This window comes from Capricornis sumatraensis, chromosome X (genome assembly GCF_032405125.1).
Source record: "Capricornis sumatraensis isolate serow.1 chromosome X, serow.2, whole genome shotgun sequence".
Lineage (NCBI taxonomy): Eukaryota > Metazoa > Chordata > Mammalia > Artiodactyla > Bovidae > Capricornis > Capricornis sumatraensis.
Window position 1 is genome coordinate 132,061,539 of NC_091092.1, and position 21,644 is coordinate 132,083,182.

General features: G+C 43.5%; 1 protein-coding gene across 2 annotated transcripts in view; it reads left to right on the forward strand.

Moving 5' to 3' along the window:
* The window catches only part of PIR (pirin), a 98,120-nt gene that overhangs the window by 34,917 nt on the left and 41,559 nt on the right, over positions 1 to 21,644 (forward strand). For both annotated transcript variants that reach the window (XM_068962573.1, XM_068962574.1), the window contains exons 4-5: positions 597 to 680; positions 3,138 to 3,344. In XM_068962573.1, coding sequence (XP_068818674.1) covers positions 597 to 680; positions 3,138 to 3,344 — 291 coding nt within the window. The remainder of the gene's footprint in view (positions 1 to 596; positions 681 to 3,137; positions 3,345 to 21,644) is intronic.

Below are 21,644 nucleotides of genomic sequence, written 5' to 3' on the forward strand. Positions count from 1 at the left end.
CCTGAATCTTACGTTTTGTTTAATTTTAATTACTTTAAACTTAGCCACTTGTGGCTAGTGGCTCCCCTGACGGACAATTCAGAATTTCAGCATGGACAGCGCTTTTAGATTTAATATGGACATGCCTCTGGAAAAGTCAACTTGAATTTCTGTGAAACCATTTGACATATCTTGCCAGCATTTATTGAACAGTTTTGTGGGTGTGCGTGCCTGGTCCTCTGGATTTCTCCTGTCAGCTTGTAGAGGAAGGTGTAGAGGTCTGAAATCTGTCCTCCGACCCACCTGTCAGCGTGGTCTTGGTAACAGGGTTCCTGCTGTCTGAATGGGAGCTTCCTCTCTTCACCCTGAGCTCTGGAGCCCCTCTCACCCAGTCAGGGGCTCTGCTTGCGCAGGGCTGCTTCTGCCTGGAGGAAGGGGCTTCCAATTGAAATTCTCTCAAAGATGTTACCTGGCCTAGCAGGGCCCTGTCAACTGAGGTCCATCCCCTCAGCTCACCCGGCAAGTTTTCCTAAACACATTTTCAATGGAAAAAGTGAACAACTCTTCACAGCTCTCCAACATCTACTTTTTCTTCTGTTCCACCCCCCCCCCCAAAGGTATCTTACCTCCTGGAAGGGGGAAGCATGGCCCATGAAGACTTCTGTGGACACGCTGGTCAGTTGAACCCAGGAGACCTGCAGGTATGGCCAAGACGAGGAATGGCTGATGGTTCCATAGTCTGGCTGTTGCTGATGACCCCACCCACGCCTGGTGCCTTCTCGCGTCCCTGCTCTGTCTGTCATGTCCTGGACTTCTCCCTTCCTGTGGCTCCTGGCACTCCACCTGGAAACTTGTGCAGGGCTCTTGTGTTCTTCTCTCATGCTTCCCTAAACCCCCCACAGTCATTTTTTAGCTCTTACCTAAGTCTTTTTCTTATGTTTCTCAAAAGAGTAATCACGAGTCACCGTCTCAGCTGCCTTCTCTTCTACTCTATCCTCCACTCATTGAAGTCAGGGTTGGCCTCTCAGCACTGCCCCCAAACCTTTCCTGAAGCTGTCCATGTCCTGGTCACGCACAATGTCCCAGTTGCCACACTCACTGCTCCAGTTTCTGTCCTCATCTTTCTAGATCTCTCTGCTATCTTTGAGACGGTTTTCTATCTTCCAGTTCATTTTCAGGGTAGGTGTTGTCACTTAAGAATATGACCCAAACCCTGCCACCATGCTAGTCCTGTCGGACACATGTTACAGTTAAAATTCCCAGGGAGCACTTGGGTCATTTTTGCCAGTTTTTTATAAGCCTGGCCTCTATATCAGGTGCTTTCTGGGATCATTTATGTATTTTGTGGAATGACAGCTGCAAATATTTGAATTGTGGCATTTCAGTGAACATAGATTGAAAGTGAAAGTCATTCAGTCCTGTCCGACTCTTTGTGACCCCATTGACTATACAGTCCTTGGACTTCTCTGGGCCAGAATACTGGAGTGGATAGCTCTTTCCCTTCTCCAGCGGATCTTCCCAACCCAGGAATCGAACTGGGGTCTCCTGCATTGCAGGAGGATTCTTTACCAACTGAGCTATCAGGGAATTAGATGTGAGAGTTGGAGTATAAAGAAAGCTGAGCACCAAAGAATTGAGGCTTTTGAACTGTGTTGTTGGAGAAGACTCTTGACAGTCCCTTGGACTGCAAGGAGATCCAACCAGTCCATCCTAAAGGAAATCAGTCCTGAATATTCACTAGAAGGACTGGTGCTGAGGCTGAAACTCCAATACTTTGGCCACCTGATACGAAGAACTGACTCATTGGAAAAGACCCTGATGCTGGGAAAGATTGAAGACAGGAGGAGAAAGGGACGACAGAGGATGAGACAGTTGGATGGCATCACTGATGCGATGGACATGAGTTTGAGTAGGCTCTGGGACTTGGTGATGGACAGGGAAGCCTGGCGTGCTGCAGTCCATGGGGTTACAAAGTAGGACACGACTGAGCAACTGAACTGAGATTGAAAGGCAGAAAAGCAAAAGGGCAAAAGTCATGGCCCTAAAGTCAACAGTAACATGTCACCAGAGCAGAATGTAAAGTGTAGGGTTGTGACCCCAGAAGTGGGTTCTTCCACCCTCCATGCAGGAGCTCTAATGTGCCTTGGCATGGATCCCAGCAGGATTGAGCCTCAGGTGCCCACAGATGCAACCTGCTCATTAACCCCCTTTTTGGCTTTCTCCCTTGTCTGGCTTGCTCTTCCTTTCTGCAACACTTTCTAGATGAACTCCCTGCACTGGAGACCTGTCTCAGGATCTTCTGCAGGAGGAGCCAAGCTGAGACAGACAGGAGATCTACCTGTTGTTTTCTAGCTCTTCATCTCCAGATCCTAAGCTTGGCATCTGGGGCTGGCCCCTCATATGCTCCTACTAACTAAGAAGGAAATGAATGCATGTAAGATCTGCACAGCAGTGGAGGCAGTAACTTTCTCCAGGTAGTGAGGACTCCCTTAACAGAGTCGAGCCAACTGACTCAAGTCAGCTGTCTGGGGTGTGGTGGAGTCTGTGGGCCTCTACATGTACCATGCGCCCATCCTCCATCCTGCTCCGGGCATGGCCCTCTGCCCAGGGAAGGGCCTCTCCCAAGGTGGTGCTCCCTGCTGCAGCGTGGCCCACACTTGAGGGTTTGTTGATGTGAGGATAGAGAGCCTCCATCTGGGACAATTCTAAAGTTTCATCCAATTCCAGGGCTCCCTGCTGGAGCAGCTGAGGCCTCCACTGTAGCTGCATTGGTGATTGGCTTCTTTTTGTGCCCCTTCCTGCTTTTCTCACTGATTAAGATGCATCTCCTGAGAGCTTTCCCCAGTTTACCCTCTGCCTGCAACTTCCCATCTCAGAGGGCAACCTGAGACTCAGAGATGCCAAAGAGGGGGTTCTTCCACCTCTGTGAATGCCCGAGCTGATGCTTTGATTTCACACTTGGAGGCATGGGATGTGTTTGGAAAACCAGAAAGGGCCCCAGCAGTTGTCGCTGTCATTTCGTTATCCCTCATGGTGCCTGGGGACTTGGAAAGCAGCACTTGTAAGGTGCCTGGCTTAGTTACTGGGGTGTAATCGTCCACCGGCCAGCTCATTAGAGGCCAGGTCACCCTTCCTTCTTGTCGCTCTGGTATTTGCAGTGGATGACCGCGGGCCAGGGCATCGTGCATGCTGAGATGCCTTGCTCAGAGGAGCCAGTCCATGGCCTACAACTGTGGGTTAATTTGAGGAGCTCACAGAAGATGGTCAAGCCTCGGTACCAGGAACTGAAAAGTGACGAAATCCCTAAACCCAGTCAAGATGGCGTGACTGTTGCTGTTATTTCTGGAGAAGCCCTGGGAATCAAGGTGAGCCATGTCATGAGGTGTCCGTGGAAGCTGAGGCGCGTGGCGATGCGAGACTGGGCCACTCTGGGTCTGCAGCTCTCATGGAGTTTCCACAGTTCCCGTCTCATGGATGGACCTGCTTTGGAGGTGTCAGAGTAAGTGCACTCTAAGGGAACCTGGAAGGTTTTCGCCATGTGCTAACCCCTTAGAGTTAGGAAAATTATAGGAAAACAAGCTCATGTAAAAAATTCAGTAAAAAAGCAGTTTCCAAGATTCATCTTAATATGTGTGCAGACTGGGTCTGTTTCCTTTCATTTATGATATAGTCTTAGATTAGAACAGTGCGTTTCAGAATCAAAATCCAAAACTGACTCTACTCCCTGAAGATATATTTAAATTATTTGTGCTCAACTTAGTAAGGACCATATATTGCTACATCATAGAAAGGGTTTTAATTGACTTGAACATTTATTTAATCCATTTGTGTCTTCTTGTTGTTGTTCAGTCCCTCAGTTGTGTCCGGCTGTTTGTGACCCCACAGACCGCAGCACACCAGGCTTCCCTGTCCCTCACCATCTCCCGGAGTTTGCTCAAACTCATGTCCATTGAGCTGGTGATGCCATCCAACTCATCTCATCCTCTGTCATCCCCTTCTCCTCCTGTGAAGCCCTTTATGTCTTATACATTCTTCTTAACTGAGACTTTATATTTCACTTCTGGGTCCCACCTTTTAATCGAATGAGATCAATTTCAGCTAAATTTCATGGACAGATGTTGGTACGGAAAGGGTATGTTCAGGACTGTGTTAGTTGCATACCTGCTTCGCGGGAGCCTGGGTTCCTAGATACTGAGCTGGGTCGTGTGGTCTCTTAGGTGAGGTTCCACAGAGGCAGACCCAGAGGTGAGCACTCCTCTGGCAGTGGTTTTAAAGGGAGTGTCCCTTGGGGAACAGAAACAGGAACCTGGACAGGAAAGGGAAGGTAGCCGAGCAAGGGTGTCATCTCAGGCAGAGTCCCAAAGAGGACTCAGACTCGGGAGGATCAGTCTGCCCCACCCCGGGCAAGGGAGCTGGGCTTTTGTGGTCCCTTTCCCCAAGTTATTACTTACAGCCATTGGTTTGGGGGGGGGTGGCACAGAAATGGTTAAAAAGGATGGAAAGGGGGATCTGGGAGGGGCTGAGACCTCCAGTTCCCTGCTTGCTACCTGTTGTTTATTTTTGGTTGTCTGTTAACCTGTTCAGTGGCATCAACATATGGGGACCCACTTTGCAATTCTTTGTGCAACCAGCCCTTAAAGCTATTTTAAATGCTAATTTAAATAAATTTAAATTTTGTTTGTATGCACCCACAGGGATGGTGGCTGGGCAGTGGATGCACCTCGTGGTTAGCAAGTTGGTCGTGATTATTGGTGAGGACTTACTGGTTTTTATATTTCCTGCGCTACAACTGCAGCTCTTTCCTGTCCTGCGTCCTTGCCTTGTTCCAGTGCAAGTAGAAGCGATTGAGGAAAAGCATATCAAACTTCATTCCCTATTAAGCATTGATAACTGACTGCTGCCTGTGCCCTGGCAGGCCTCTGTCTTCACTTTGCAGTTGAAAAAGTTGCCCTTCATTGTGTTTCTGTGACCCATTCATACGTTGCCAACCACTGGGGAGCACCCTTCTCAACTGCGCATCCAGGGTTTCCTTCTCTTCGGCTCTACAGAGAGATCTTTACAGGTACAAGGCAGAGGACATGGAGGGTCTAAGAGAGCTGAACTGGTACAGAGGAGAGGCCCTTCACTCCATTTCCCATGGCAGTTTTCATTCTGTATTTTCAGGACTCCAGGGATGGGCCTTCTGGGGATCCTGAGGCCGATGTTAAAGGTCAAAGGATTTCCCTCTCTGTGTTTCAACCAAAGCACAAGACTTTGCCCAGTCACGTGTATTGGGATTGTCTTTAAGATTTCTCTTACCAAAAAAGTGGAGCTATCTGCAGCTGAAAAGAGAAGTTAGTAACATCATGAATCCTTAGTGTTTACAACTGCCTCTCATTTACAGAAAATACAATGCAGTTTTAATGTCAGAGCTGGTTCCAGTTACAGGCAGAAGGACATTTTAAAGCACTTCCAAGCAGCAGACCGCCTGGTCTTGCAATCCCAACCAAGAATTAGAGACCAGAAGTAATGTTTTAACTGAGTGAAATAATGTCTTGGTAGCTGCTGGCCTCTCTTTTTCCCTTTGTCAAGTAAAATCTCTGAAGTGAATTACATTCTCCTAAATAAGTGATCAATCTTTATTATGAGAACATTTGAATAAAGGAGTCTTGAAAGCCTGGGCAGCATTCATCTGGACTCTGAGAGGCAGTGTGGTGCTGTGGTTAGTGGCATGAACTCTGGAGACATAGACGAGCTGGGTTAGAATCCCCACCATGAACCAGCTGTGTGGCTTATGGCAAACCGCTGAATTTCTCTGTGCTCCATTGTTCTCATCTGTAACACATGGTTGCTGTGAGGAGTAAATGATTTTTTAATACTCAAAAATTTAATACTGAAAAGTTTAAAAGTGAGTTTTAATACTCAGAGTGTCAAAACAGCATCAGACGTGTTGTAAGCACCACGTAAATGGTAGCTGTTTTATTATTATTTTGATTACTTTGTGTTAACTTGGGCAGAAGCTTGGCTGAGATTTCTTTGTGTGGTCTATGCTAAAAGGGCTTGCTGGGATTTGGGAAAAGTCTTTAACCTGCTCTGAGGAAAAGACACTAGCATGAATCCTTATACACACGGAAGGCTCTTGACCATTTCATTCTGTGTCTCATAAGAAATGTCATTTTGCACACTTGAAGCCCTAGTATCTGCTTACAAAGGAATGATTGGATCTTTAAAAGTCTAGATCTACCATAAAAATAAACTGAAGGTGGTTTTGCATCAGGAAGATAATTGTAAGTTAAATCATGAGATGAGGCTGAGAACATACCTTTCAAGAGACTGATATGCTTATAACCAACCAAGAGTCACCAACAGTTCCCTTCCCAACAACTTAAATATCTAGAAATGGAATTAGTGACCATTCCAGTGCTTCTCCAGTTTTAATATTCACCTGGGTTTCTCGGGGCTCTTGTTAAAATGCAGATTCTGATTCAGCAGAGCTGGGTGATGCCTGAGAATCTCCATTTCTAACTGGCTCCCAGGTGATGCTGATGCTGTGGTCTGGGGACCATGGTTTGTAACATGTGTGACACCCCTGAGAGCCAAGACACGGGAGTTTACTTATCACAAGGGACAGTTTGATTAGATGCCTGTAGAAGATGTTATGGTCCAGCTCTGTGGCTTTTGGCAAATCTTTTAACCTTTCTGGACTTCAGTTCCCACAGCCACAGAAGCCACAAGGGAGTCTGTTGCAGAATGCTGGAAGCTTTTGCAAGCAGTACGACTGACCTTGTCATAATCTCAAAGGTAGATGTGTCCCTGTTTTCCCAGTTATATGTGTCTGAGCATTTCCTCAGCTCTTAAGAAGCCATGGCCAATTCTGAGGAAGATTCTGCCAGGAGAGCATCATCTAAAGTGAAGGCTGAAAGGGGGAAAAGATAAAAACGGGATACTTTGAATAGTTTCTGTCACTTCTGGAAGGTCAAAAATCACATGTTTATTTCATGAGAGCATGAAATTCTCCAAACTCCGTTCCATCTGTATCAGGCAGCCAATCAGGAATATTTATTGCCAGTTCTCTCTGGGACATGATTCTTTCCCCAACAAATGCCTCTTCTTGCCTCCTGCTGTTTAAAATTCCGTTGTGTCAGAAGCAAATGTTAAGGAGGCCTCAGCCCCACCAGGGTCAGAAAAAGGCAATCTGGAGCCAGGCTATTGAGTTCAAGGCCAGTTCCACTACTGACTGCCTTTAGTGAAGTCATGTAAGCTTGCTGGGCCTCAGTTTTCTCATCTGTAAAATGGAGATCATTATGATGACTCAGAGGGTCCTTGGGAGGATTAACTTGGTTAATACGGGTGAAAAACTTAAACCTATCCCTGGTGTAGAGTAAGGCCTCTAGAAGTGGTTGCTGCTTTTACTTTGCAGAAGCTTTGTGCAGCATTCACATGGCCTACAGACATAACAAGAAGAAGCTTCCTTCCGATGAGCAGACTGTATATTCATGTATTGGATAACCAAACCTTTTAAAAATTCACTTTCCAAAAGAATTTGCCAAACATCTCATGTAATTTGCTCAAATCTTGTTTACCACTGTGCCCCCAGCACCTGAAACAGTGCCTGATACATACAAGGCAGTCAGTAAATATTTGCCGGGTGCAGAAGTGAAATTAAAATGTAAATGAACGCTGGATTGTGAGAAACAAGGGTAAAGTAGTAAGATCGACAATGTAGGGATTAAGAATGACTGCAGTAAGCTTAGTTTAAGCTAACCAGAAAGCTGAGAGAGCAATAAAATTAGCTAAATTCTAGTTTCCAATGAAATAAACTATTTAAGGAGTTCGGAAGCAGGGAAGTAAAGACCAGATTGATTTTTTTTCCCTTTAAATATGAATTTTGGGCTGTTCTGCGAGACAAAGATTGTTTCCTGCAGGTTTCTTAAATTCAAGCAGTGACAACGATCACTTGAGCAGAGGTTTGGAGGTTCATGGTTCCCTTTGGGGGTCCACAGACAGGTGTTTCATTGCCTGCAGTAACATCTCTCCTGTGTGTTTCAGGGCATGGCTTGACATGGAGTTGTGATGTACTTACTGGCTTTCAGTGCGTCCCTGTGGGCGCTCTGCCTTCTGGGCCCCAGTTTAGCCCTGGCCGGCACTGGGAGACCTCATGTCCCTTGGGCCAAAAAACAGCCTGCTCACTAATTAGCCCATGTGATCTGTAACCAAGCCTGTGATTGTCACCTCTGATTCGAAGAGCTGAGAGTGTCCCCAGGCTGTGGCAGTCCACTGGTGACCACACATGCCTTTTCCTAGACCAGAACTAGAGAGAAACTGCTGCCCACCATACTACTTGCCAGCTTTTGTTTTCATCTGGGAAACTCCAAGGGCACAAAGTTACTTGCAACACTTTATCATCAATCTAGAATTTCATCAGTCTCCCCTTTACCTTAATTTGATTAAAAAATATGTAGTTTATGTAGCTTTCAAGGAAATAATTTTATAGCTTGTCCAAATATCAGTGGGTTTTGGGCACTAACACTGGGCAGTAGACTTAGAACGTTTTTACATTGTTTCCATTTAGCTCTTTCAGGGGAAATGTGAATTTTTAAAAATTGGACTGGCAGTGTGAAATAGATCTTGCCGACTTCAGAGTTGGCACCAGATTCTCGGCTCACCTCCCTCCTAGCCTTTGTGAGCTACCTTCTGTCCCCTTGGTGATGAGGGGAAAGCTGACCCCCTCCCACGGGAGGCCTCTCTTTCTTTCCCAAGCCCAGAACAACAACTTCTCAAGGCAGCGTTTAAAAGTCAATAAATCTTGTAAGCAGGTAGCACAGGAACTCTTCTTTTTTTCTTTGAAGTATTCCAGCAAGTTCATGAATCTAGTTTGAGAAAGAAGACTGGCTAATCTCCCAGTAGGGGAGGTTGCAAGTGGGGCGGTGGGTTTTTGACAGAGGGATCTGGGTAACAGGGTCCAGCTGGCTCAAGAGCAAACAGAAAACAACACTTGCTCAGAAAGGACTCCTCTCTTCCAAAGGCTTCTCTGTTAATTGTTTTTATTTCTAAATCAGCAGAGCACTCTGTGATAAATGTAAAAACTGAACATTAAAAAAAAATTCCCTTTGGGTTGGAGGGAGATTAAGGATGAACCTGAGACTTTTCTCAGTATGTCTTTTTTTTTTTATTTTGAAAGATGTAAATATTTACATATTTAAAACAAGTTAAACCAGAAGGGGAAAAAAAAAAAAAAAACAATCCTTAAAACCAAGCAGAAACAAATGAAGAACCTAAAAATTTGTGTAATGATCTCAGACCACACAGAGAAAATACTTATTTTAAGGGCTTTTAAACACAGTTTTCTGGGTGTACAGTTTGAGTGGGGTATATTCTAAAGGCAAAAACATAAAAAGTTTTAAGCTTCATTTTGTATTTGTATTGTTAATGTTGGCATTACAATTTTAAAATGGTTCTGTACATATTAAGAAATAAAACAAATGAGTAAGTTTGTTAACATTTTTAGGAATTAGGATTTTTCAGTATAAGAAAAATAGGTACAAATATAAAAGAGCTTATAAAAATACTGTGATACTCAATGTTATATTAAATACTAAATATTTTCTAATAGATGGCCATTATCTCTAAGAGGCAATTTATGGAAACCTAATATAATTTGATCATTGTAGGCATTTAAGATTTTTAATGATGCGGTTTTGTCTTACTGTCTGACAACAGTTTCCTTTTCCTCTGGGTTTTATTTCCATTGCCTTTTCTTTTATGGTTCATGTTTAATTAGATGCTATGAGGAATGGTTTTTTAAAAAAGTTCTTCCTAGCAAATTCATAAGCACCTAAATAAATTCAGGCTGAATTTTCATTTTCAGATTTTAAATAAATATTTTAATGAGTGAGTGTGGGGAGAGAGGAAAGGAAATACCACACCGGGCAGAGAGTCTCCTGGTCTCCCTTTGACATAGGACAAGGGGGAAACAGAGCAGTTCAGGGAAAAGTTACTGTCAAGTGTGAAGCCCACAGAAATGTGGTGAGAATTTCACCATTTCCATCTGCTCACTAGTCATCATCAAGGTCCAACCCAGGTCCCCTCTACTTTAGTGAAGCCTTCTTAGCTGCCATAGGTCTATGCAGCCATCGTGTCTTCATCATTCAGGGGATTTGGGGACTGACTGTTATCATTTAATTCACAGCTCCCATTTCTTTATGAGTTCCGTGCATTCAGTCAACAGACGCCTGCTGTTTGTACAGTACACAGTGCCCTGGAGCTACGATGTGAATAAGATACAGCGGGTCCTCAAATAAGGTCACAGTCTACCTGGGGGGAGAAATGGGCCAACATCAGAAGTAGCATGTGACACAAGAAATGCTAAAACAGCAATGTGTAAAACTTCCATGGTAGTCTGGAGGACAGAGAAGTAATTTTGCTTGTGTGGATGGAGAGAGTAAGGGAAAGAAAGAAAAACGAGAGGGCAGGGGTCCTGTCTTGTAATGGCTTATAGAAAAGACTTGGATGCAAGGGATGCACTGGTTTTGGGGGGAATCTTGATGGGAGGCTGCAGAGGCGACCAGAAGCAGCCAGATCCTGGTGGAGCTGCAACAGGGCAAGAGGAGACTATGTGAAATATTGGAAGAAAGGAAACCCAAACCCAAGACCCGGATTTTACCTGAGGTTGACCTTGGTTGTATATATATTCCTGCATCCCTCTCTCTCAGGGTTTTCAGTAGCATAGTTTGAGGGTAAGGTCGAGTGGGGTGCTGTGTGCAGCCCTGTCTCAACTCACATTTCACAAAGCCCTTTATTCTGTAGGACCCGCCCCATCACTGGCCCAGTAGCCCAAGCACATGACCAGCCTTGTTGCACAGACAAGTGCAAATCTTGGTTCTGATTCAGTGTTGAGACCAGGCTCAGTCAGGTCTGTTAGTCTTGTTCAGTAAATAAGAAGACACCAGAGAACTTGTCGTGAGTTGGCAGCCATAGTTGGCATTTCACTTGCAGTTAGGAATGTTCAAATAAACAGTGGTCAGGATCTGTTCACATCAGCTCTACAGAAGGCTGCTCTTGCCCAGGGCAGCCCATTCACCCCAGAAATACCATTCTTGGTGTGCACGAAGGGTGCCAGATGTTCTTATTCCTTTAAGATGTCCCTGCCAACCTAGTCACTTAGCTAGAACATTCCAGTGGTGTCAACAAGCTCTCTTCTGCCAATAAATGAATTATGAATAAGTGTGCTTCTAAACCAAAAGTTATTTCCTGAACCATCCATACATTGTTGGCCATTACTAATGAGGGTTACAAATTAGTAAGGGATTTAGACTAAGGGCATAATGAAAGCTCTAAAAAGCAAGGTATCACCTTCAGTAAAGGTGAGCAGATGCTTTCCCTGTCATTAGAATCATTTCTCTGGCTGCCAAGGCTTGTTCTTTTGGGATATAAGAAGTCTTTTCCCAGAACACAGTACAGAGTTTTTCTAACCACAGTGAAGGAAAACAGGACAGTGTCAGAGGTTCTTGCCTATTGCATTAAAAACTGAGTTCTTGTGGGTTTAAATGAAGTGGATATTGGTATTTTAAAAACTGGTACTGGCATATATAAAGCTACACCATTGAGAGCTACAAACACCATACTTTATTTTGACCAAAGCACAAATCCTTGGGATTATGTGGCTTTTGAACAGTTTGAGCAAAGTCACACTAAAAAGTGATGAGTAAATTCGGTGTCAGGTAGAATTCTGATTACTTGAAGCTTTATTAAGAATTCTCCTGTGGTCAGGTATAGGTACTCCAAGAGAAATAAGAATTAAACGTGTTCGGCTTTAATGGGCTCTAAATCATGGATGGGGATGACTCTGTAAAAGAGGAGCATGTGTGGTCTTCAAGCCAGAGGGAATCCTCTTCATCATTCATTGCAGACCATGGGCTATTGCACATACTCTTAATAAAACAAGGAAACTGTCAGATCCCACCATTCCTGGAAGGACTCCTGTACTGGTCATTGGGAAATTAGGAGGGTTTTTCAGGAAGGTATTTATGCCACCATAGTTCAGTGTGGTACTGAGGGCCATCTTTGTGTAAAACTCTGTGAAGATGTGAGAGAAAAGAGGAAAAATATCAGGGAGCTGGAAGGGCATGGTGGAAGGACAGACATATTCACTGCTAACATGAGTATACTCTGCTGGGTCACCAGGCTAGTACACATGGTGGGTTTAGGGGAAGGCAGAACAGACGGGAGACTCGGCCCAGTCTGGAAGGGACAGAAACAGCAGGCCTGAATCTCGGAGCCAACTGGCCTGGCACAAAGGAGATAGCATGAGTGAAAGTAATGCTGTTCACAGGTGTCAGTGGCCAGTGGAATAACAATGCTTTGAGGAGGCCTCCAAAACTTATGCCCATTGTTTTAAGCATGAAAATGGTTAATCATTTTTATCATGTGAAGCTTTTCTTGTAACGTGGTAATTTCTCTCTCTTTTTAACTTGTCAGTGTCATTCTCGAATGTCTTTAATTATGAATGTATCAAAGATGTTTCACCTGGCATAATTGCTCTTCTGCCCCCTCTGCCTTTTCTCTCCCTCTCTGCATGATCAAAACCAAAACTGCAAAATTTCAAAGATACAGTACATTCACATCACTGTCTGTAGGAGCCATCCACGTGGAAACTGGAGGGGTTCCATTTGGAACACAGCATGGATTGAATAAGCTCCGGGTTCAATAAAGAATAAAATAATGTTAATTTCCTTCTTTTTCATGAAACCTTAAGCCCCTAATGAAGCCCCCTTGCTCTCTTTGCTCCCATGTAGATGATTATTTTTTAACATTATGGAAGGAAACCATGATGGCCCCAAATTTTCTTTCCTGGTCCAACTATGAATAGCAATTGGAAAGATTTAAATGCTTCAGTTGGAAGGAAACCATTTTGAAACCCAGAACAAGGCCCTTCTTTCCCACCACCTTCAGACCCCTGCCTCTAGCCAGTTTTCCTCACATGCCTGGCTGTGGCTGCTCAGCTTGTCAGGAGTCAGTACCCAGCTACATCTTTGTCTGCCTCGGAGAGTTTGAGTGTCTCTGAGTAACTGTGGGCACTTGGCTGGTGGCTTTTCCCAGCATCAGGTACTGATTTAAGGCCATCTGTTACTGATTAGTCCAAAAGAAGTTTTGAGTGAGAGTTCCTGGTGACTGTGATTAAATGTTTTCATAGGTTTTAACTGACAAGAGTCCGTCAACCAGACAAAAGCAGCAGAGAGGACTTAGAATTGGGCAGAAGTCAGATGTAGGGAGTTGAGGTGCAGGAGAAGACCAGAAGATCAGCCTCCTTCACATCCCAACCTCGGAATGAATTGCAAGGTAGACTCGGAGAAGTCAGCTGGGTAGAGGTCCAAATAGCATCTTTGTGCACGTGTGTGTGCTCAGTCGCTTCAGTCGTGTTCAACTTTTTGCGACCCCATGGACTGTAGCCTGCCAGAGTCCACTGTCCATGGGATTCTCCAGGCAAGAATACTGAAGTGGAATGCCATGCCCTCCTCCATGGAAGCTTTGAACCTGAATCTCCTGCATTGCAGGCAGATTCTTTACCACTGAGCCACCAGGGAAACCCAATACCATCTTTGTTACTAGTCAGATCTGGAGAAGAACAAGTGACTTGTGTCTGAGACCTTGGGGGCTTCCTTCCCTACTTTGTTACACATGTCTAGGCAGAGCTGGATAGTCATAGACATCCTTTTCAGAGGCAGACTTATTATCTCATGGCAGAAGGAGAAAGAGAGGAAAGAAAAAAGGAAAAGCCCAGAAGGGTGTGAGCTGAGCATGTGTACTTCCTCAAGTTACCCTCATCAAGAGAGTACCATCCTTCCCCCTCCCCTCCACCCCCAGGGATGAGTAAGGAGGGCAAAGAGCAGCTGGCAGTTGCCTCCTGGGGACATCAGGGAAGGGTCTGGAGGTTCCCACCGTATTCCCCAGTGCTTCATTCTGTTAGCCTATTGGATTTGACACTTAGCAATGAGTGCTCCCCTCAGGGAAGGAAAGGAGAAATTTATCAGCCTGGACCTCCTCCCACCAAAATGAACTTCTGCTGTCTGGGATAAGCTGGGCTAACCATAAAGTTTTGAAACGGGCACAGAGAGTCTTTTCTTAACATCAAGGTATATCACATATTCTAGGCTGCACATTGACTCCCTATCTTATTTCCCTGTCAAAAATATATGCAGCCAGGTTGAGTGGTGTATGAAAAGCCCGAGTGATAGCATGAGAAATATCTAGATGTTAAAATATCCCAAATTTGAACAGATCCCATCATCAAATCTCTAAGAAGAAAGTCAGATTCTGATCTAAAACTCCTTGCCTTTATAAACCAAATCAAAAGAAATTATAATTTAATATTCCATTCTAAATAAAATCCCAAAGGCTTTTCACCCAATTTAAATTCTGCTCTGCTTCAGTAGAACATGGATTTTCTTTTTCTTTATAAGCACAGTAGCCCGAGTTGCCCTCCTGGACTTGATGTGGCTCCATCAGGACTGCTAAACTTAAATTCATTCTATCCAGTTCTCATTTGTCTTCCAAAATATCCCTAAAACAATAGGACATACATTTACCATAATACCAGGCCTGGTTCCATGAGACCTTGTTGAACAAGCAAATCTCCAAGCTCTAGAGCAGTTCCATCTGCAGAAGACTGATGTATGTGGCCAGGCCAGAGCACCAGCATAGTTGGGAGGATGAAGCCATGTATACCCATAGTCTCCCATTCTTTGAGGTGAGACATTTGTGCCTTCTTGAGAAGTCAGATGCTTGTGTTGATGGCAACTCTGGACAGCAGCTCTTAAGAACATCCTCCAGCCAACTGTTGAAGTCAGAGAAGAATATGAAAAGGTAATCCTCTAACCAATACATAGAAAAATGTCTTTTCTAATAATCTACCACTTTACACTCTGTAAGTTGACAAAAATCAGGAAGTTGGGTATTACCAAGTGCTGGCAAGGATAGGAGGAAATAGAAGCTCATGTATGGTAGGCGAGTGTAACTGTTCCTTGTGGAAGAATGTTAATTATTTGACTGAGAGCCACTGGGATGATGGGGCTGGACCAGGGAATGATGGAGCAAAAATACAAAATAAGAGGGGTTTTCATGGGTTTGTATGATCATGTGCCATGACCACTTGCGTTACATGTGCCCACAGTGCGGGTGTGGGGGCGGTGTGGCGGGGAGAGAGAGGAGAGATGGATTGATTTGTGTCCAGCAACAGCTTTCAACTTGTTTAGTGTAGATGATCTCCTGTGTGGGTGACTTAGGGATTCTAGGATGTCCTCACTCATGCCAAAACATCTCAGCTACATTATCTAAACTGTACCATTAGAGAGTCAATCCTTTGACAGTATGATAGATTGCAAAGAGCATGGACTATGGAGTCAAGCCAACCTGGGTCTGCCTTTCAGTTCCATTGTTTGATACCCCTGTGATCTCAGGAAAATTTGCTTTCGCACCTTCATTTCCTCATCTGCTAAATAGGGACATTAAGATGTAGTCGTTGAATTATTTGCATGGTATATAATGTGCCTAACCACAGAAAGAGTGATTCATAAAGATTTGTTCCCCTTTCCCTTATCTGTCTCACTTTCTGTTCTCACATTCCCTTTTTATCATTAGGCTTTACGGACAGAAAATCTCTAGACCTTCTTGGGATGAGAAATGAAAATGGCTGACATCTTTTTCAGACTTAAAAGGCACTATATTCAAAGTCAGAGCTGTCCAATAAAAATGTAATGGAAGCCACATGTCATTTAAGATTTTCAGTAGGCTCACTCAAAAAGGAAAAATAAGCAGCTGAAGTTAATTTTGGTAATATACTTTAGTCCGTTATCTAAATATTGTCCTTTCAATATATAACTAATATAAAATTATAATGCGATTTTTGTTGTGCTAAGTCTTTGAAATCCCAGTTTGTCTTTTTTTTTTTTTTAACACAGCACATCTTGATTCATACTCACCACATTTCCTGTGCTCAGTAGCGACATGGAGGTGGTGGTGATAGTATTGTGCAGTGAGGCTCTGAGTGTTTTACATGTATTAGTTATTTTTCCTCCTGATTTTACCTGGGTTCTCTGGAAAACAGAGCCTAAGGCAAGTCTCCTGTGCAGACCCAGGGAGGTGGGAGTGAGGGAGACAGGAAGCAAAACAGATGCTTGGTGACACAGGAGGCCTGTTCAGAAAACTGTAGCTCAGAACTTTCTAATGAAGGAAGAAAGAGGAAGAATTTTTCTGTCATCTTACATCTTTCATCCCTCTTTGGCCAAAGTCTGTTCCAGGGATGCTAATTCCCTGCCTTTCCAGACTGTCCCCAGGCCCTGCCAGTAGCCTCCGAGGAGGCCACGCACCCCATCCAGCAGCTTGGGTCTTCATTCCAGTCTAGGTGTGGAGGTCTGTCAGGCCAGACTCTGTAGCTGCTGTAGCTCCCACCCCTGTGGGAGAACTTGACAGTCAACCAGGAGGGGCTGAGGTAGCTGGAGGTGTCAACACTGGCAGCAGCCATGGCATGCAGGGACATCTCCATAGGTGGCCAAGGCCTCAGAAGCCAGTGAAGCTGAGGGACTCTGAGGAGACACATAAAATGTGTCCAATCAAATTTTCATAACAGCCTGATGAGAGAAGGACCCAGGGCATCATGAGATGGTCAACTCACCCAAGGTTATGCATCTAGGGAGTGACAGAACTGGCCTTCTAACTGGATGTCTGGCTCCCAACCTTGTGCCCTTAACCACAGACCTACATAGATCCTTAGCAATTCGGCACAACCCAACAGAAATCAGATTTTCTGCTGAGAGTGGGTTTCTTTTCCATGGGAACTTTAAAGACAGAGAGTACGTAAGAGGAGAGATGGATGTTAAAGAGGGAATTCTTAACCCATCCCTCATCTTGCTAAGGAGCTAACCACTTCCTCCTCACCCAGGAATTATGAACAATCCCCTGCCCTGGACGGGGGATAAGTACTGACCGCTTCCCTAGGTCTCTGGCTCTTCAGCAGCCTTGTCAACTCTTCAGGTTCTCAGAACTATTGCTGAATAGTAGGGAACTTCCTCTCTCCTTGTTTCTGGGTAGACAGGAGGCCCTATTTGATACTTTGGAGCCTTTGGAGACTTTCTTCATTCAGATGGGTTGACATAGTAAGTTTGGGGGTTGATCAAGGAAGAGACAGGTTCCTGAGAGGTTATTGTGAGGTATTAAGATGTGAATGAAGTTCTTAGGGCAGCATGAGTCTAGAATTCCTGACAATATGAGATGATTTTCAGAACCAGGCAAGACCTACTCTTCCTGTGGTTTCTGGCACTTGGGTTTGAGTCATAATGTCTGGCAGCGATAGATACGATAGAGCGGCTGTCTGCCTCCGTCACGTTGTAGATGAGGATGCAATAACTCAACTGGGCAAAAGTCATACGGCTCGATGTGGAAGGAACCTAGACCCAAACTCAGGTCTGCCCCATTTTATTTGCACAGTAGGTCTGTCACACCCTTCAGCCCTTGTACATAAACTTGCTGAGTGCGTCCCTCTCCAGTTTGGGAATGCCTTAGCTCATTTTCATGGAGGAAAGCTTCAGAATGAGCCTCCATCTTCTATCTCCACCAGAAGGGTATCTTCAGGCACTTGTCTTCAGACACTGCGATCATGTCAGAACATCTTGCAAGCGATTATGTAGGAGAAGCCCTGTGCCATAATTAATCCCCCCTTAGACCTACAGTCAAAGCTTCATGTCCACACTGTGATCTGTCTGCAGAGCTCTATGAAATCGTATGTTTGCCACATAGTTTCCCATGTCGATGTACTTTCTCAGAAGAACTCTTAAAGCCCCTTAGTAAATACCAAGTGTAACTAATAGAGATTAAAAGCATTATAAAGCTCTGTCAAGGATATTCTAGCATCGATTAATAGATTTGCTGACTTAGCCTTGAAAAACATTACCCATGGATGGGAGATAAGCAATAGGGAGTTTCCCTGTTGGCATATTTAGGGGCCATTTGTGATTTTATTTTACTGTAGCCTTTGTAGGATTACGGATGGATTATTCATCTAAGAGATGGGCATTTGTTCTTTCTCTGTTTTTTATTTTCCAAAAAATTTTATCATGTCTGTAACCCAATTTGTGCAAAGATGCTGACTCAAAGAGTGAAGCAATCAAAGTCTGCTTCCACAATGAACATGTCTCTGATTAAATTTGGGACCATGAGTCCTGTCAGCATCTTTATTCCCTTCCTCTTTAGCTCTTCTCTCCTCATGACCCCTCCCCCAAACACAAGGTAAGAAGGGGAGGGACTCGACTGTTCCTACTGATGAAAATGCTTCTTGAAAAAGGGTGCTCTTGAGACTAGACTGTAGAATAAGTTGGCTATCCACAAGGGCTGCTCAGCTGGACAGCTTGATGGTCAAGATTTTCTGTAATCCTGTATTATTGATAAAAGTTAAAAATGTGGTCTGACCCTCTCTAACTATCACCCTATACAGAGTCATTGGCATTTTGCCCACGAGTTCCTTGTCTTCTCTTTGGGTAACACTTCATGTATATGTCAAAATGTAATTAAGGGCTTTAATGCTCCCCACAATACCTTTGGCACTAAGGATAGGAACTAATCTCTCCCACTCCTTATCAGAATTCTTTAAAATAATGAAGAATTCTGAAATCAGAGCGCTTTGGATTGGAGACAGAAGACTTACCCTTTGGTTGAAGAGCATCAGCCAGTTCTCAACGAGAGTTGGAATTTGGCTTTAAAGAATGGGTAAATCTACTTTTCATTTCCTCAAAGCATGCTATCTCCTGATGAAAGAGGAAGGCATGGTTCTCCCACAGGGGCTGTGGATCTGGCAGTGAGTTTCTTGAGTTGTATGGAGGTGTAAGTGGTGGAGAGAACAGATCTGTGTTGGTGGGTTTTCTCTCTAGTGCAAAGCCCTGTGAGAGCCGGAGTGTCATGGCAGGAAGATGAGATGGGGAAGCCCCATGGGTGATGGGCTAGATGATGCCCAGAACTCCCATGGAGTAGATCGTCCTCTCTTAGTTGAAGCCTCTGAGCTAGTCCACCAATAAAGTTTTTTTCCACTGAGGCTCTTTTTTTTTTTTTGGTGACTGGCAGGAAGAGAACCTGCCTGAAATAGACCAAGTGTATGTGCAAACGTCATGATAAAGAAGATGGTCATCTGTTGGGGAAAAGAGAGTAAGTCAACGGGGAAAACTGATTAAGCATTCATAGAAAGAAACCAGTTTGGCTTCCGATCTCACACCTCACAAGAAAATAAATGTGACATAGATCAAATAATTTAATGTTAAAACAATTTTGAACTGGAAAGATACAGGCAAACATTTCACGTGACCTTTGCATGGGGAAAGACTTTCTAAGTTTAAAAGCATTGCAAGGAAAAGATTGGTAGAGCTGACCCATGTCAGAAATGCCACAAAAAAGCCAAAAACAAACTGGGTGACTTTTACAACTAACAGTATTAAGAGTAAATAGCCTTCATTTATTTTTTAAAAAACTGTCTCAGATAAATTGATAAGAGAAGCACCAAACTCCCTTGACCCCATGCCCTGCAACTCTTATTTTCTCAGAGATGTCCAGTTTTTTTTCCCTTTTCTTTTTATTTTGCAGCAATTAATCCTTCCCTTCTATTTTTGAAGAAGGATGTATTGGGGAAAAATTAAAATGTGTAGCAATAGGGAATTTGTTGGAATGAGTTAACTTTCTAACAATAGGAGATTAGATGAATAGGGGGGAAAAACCGATATTTAGAGCACATAATGAGTTAGAAAATTGCCCTGTGGTGTAGTGTAATTACAGAGACCAGAAAAACCAACAACTAGCAGTAGACAAGGGTGAAGTTGCTCAGTTGTGTCTGACTCTGCGATCCCATGGACTGTAGCCTACAATGGATGTAGGCTCCTCCGTCCATGGAATTTTCTAGACAAGAGTACTGAAATGGGTTGCTATTTCCTTCTCCAGAGGATCTTCCCGACCCAGAGATTGAACCCAGTTCTCCCACATTGCATGCAGACGCTTTATCGTCTGAGTCACCAGGGAAGCAGTAGATAAGTTTGGGGAAATTGCTATTCAGTCACATTACCGTGTTGACCAGCTCATTTTTGGCCACATTGCGTTTGGCCATAAACTTGTAGATATATCAAGAGCTGTATTGAAATGTCTAGACCTTTAGACCCACAATTTCACTGAGAAAGGAAAAAAATAGAAATGTCAAAAATTTACGTGCAAAGGTATCCATCAAAAGTTACCAATGATGCCAAAAAAAACAAAACAAAACAAATGCTGAACATTAGGGTGATGATCCAACATGAGAGTGAGGGTCCAGGAATAGATATATATACACTGCTTCTTTCTTTTATAAAATCCTGAAAATTTGCACGTGTTACTCTAGAGTAATTTGCATAAGCAGCATCTAGTAAGATTGAGAATTCAAGTGCTTTTCCTAAAAAAAAAAAAAAAATCACTCCATCATCAAAGGTTTGAAAATAGTTCTCAAAAAGATGTAAAAACACTTATTACAGCTCTGACATGTGACAAATTGCTGCCCCTTGGTTTTAGGGAAGGCCAGCATGGCAGTAGAATGAGTAGCAGGCAGGGATAGATGGGAGGTAGTTATTTGTGGAAGGAGCAGTGGCAACATGAACGATATTTCATCTTCTTTACCTCACTTACACATAGCAAGCAACATAGCAGGCACCTTTCTTTTTCTTGGGAGGACATACTAAGTCACATGGCTTCCATGTGGAAGTAATTTCATCTCCTAATTAAGATCACATTTATGAATAAAAGCAGAGGAAGGAAACCAGCTTAACACGGGTATCATACCGAAAGCCAGGGGAAGCAGGAGGTCTTTGAAGGCTGGAAAATGAAGGTAGTTGAGGTTCCAAAGGAAGTGGTTTTGTAGACCGTGCTTTGTCTTGGTTGTTTTGTGGTCATTATTGGAGTGGTGTCTTGGGCTCATTTAAGGTTTAATTCTGACGTATTTATAGAGAAAGAGAGACAAGGCTTGTCTGGATTTGGTAGCACCCCTGTTGTTAGTGGTTAGCCAGAATTTACCCTTAACATCTCATAAAGAGTTCTGTTACTTCACTTCTAGAAGCTTTGCCTTCATGATATTTGAACTGTAAGATTTTAAGCTATTGGGCTTTTAAAATACAGGCAGAAACCTTTAAAGATAAGTTTCCCAAATGCTTTAAACAGACAATTAAATAATGAAAAGAAAGGCGAAAGAGGAACCATGTGGGATTTTAGTACCTGTGCAGGCAGTGTTAATCAGGACCAAAAGAGCAAAAGGGTGATGACAATAATTTCTCTGGTAGAGTTTAGGTGCGTTAGTTTGGTTCATGCTGAAACAGATTTATGGAGAAATGTTTTATTTTAGGTTGCCTTGAACCAGTTATTTTAATCCTATGGAAATAGATAGATTGAGAGCAAAAAAGAATGATTTGTGTAAATAAATTTTCATTCTATTTTGAGGGTCTATTAATAGTTTAATACTGCATATGAAAATAAACAAAAGAGAACACAAGAGTATGCCGAATGGCAATGTTCTTTATGGTTGCAAATCAGCAGTGTGATGGAAAAATTAAGTCCAGATTTGCTCAAAGTGTATTGGAGGCTGGTGTTACCATCCTTGAGTTAAATGAAGAGAAATTACATTTGGTATTTCAACAGAG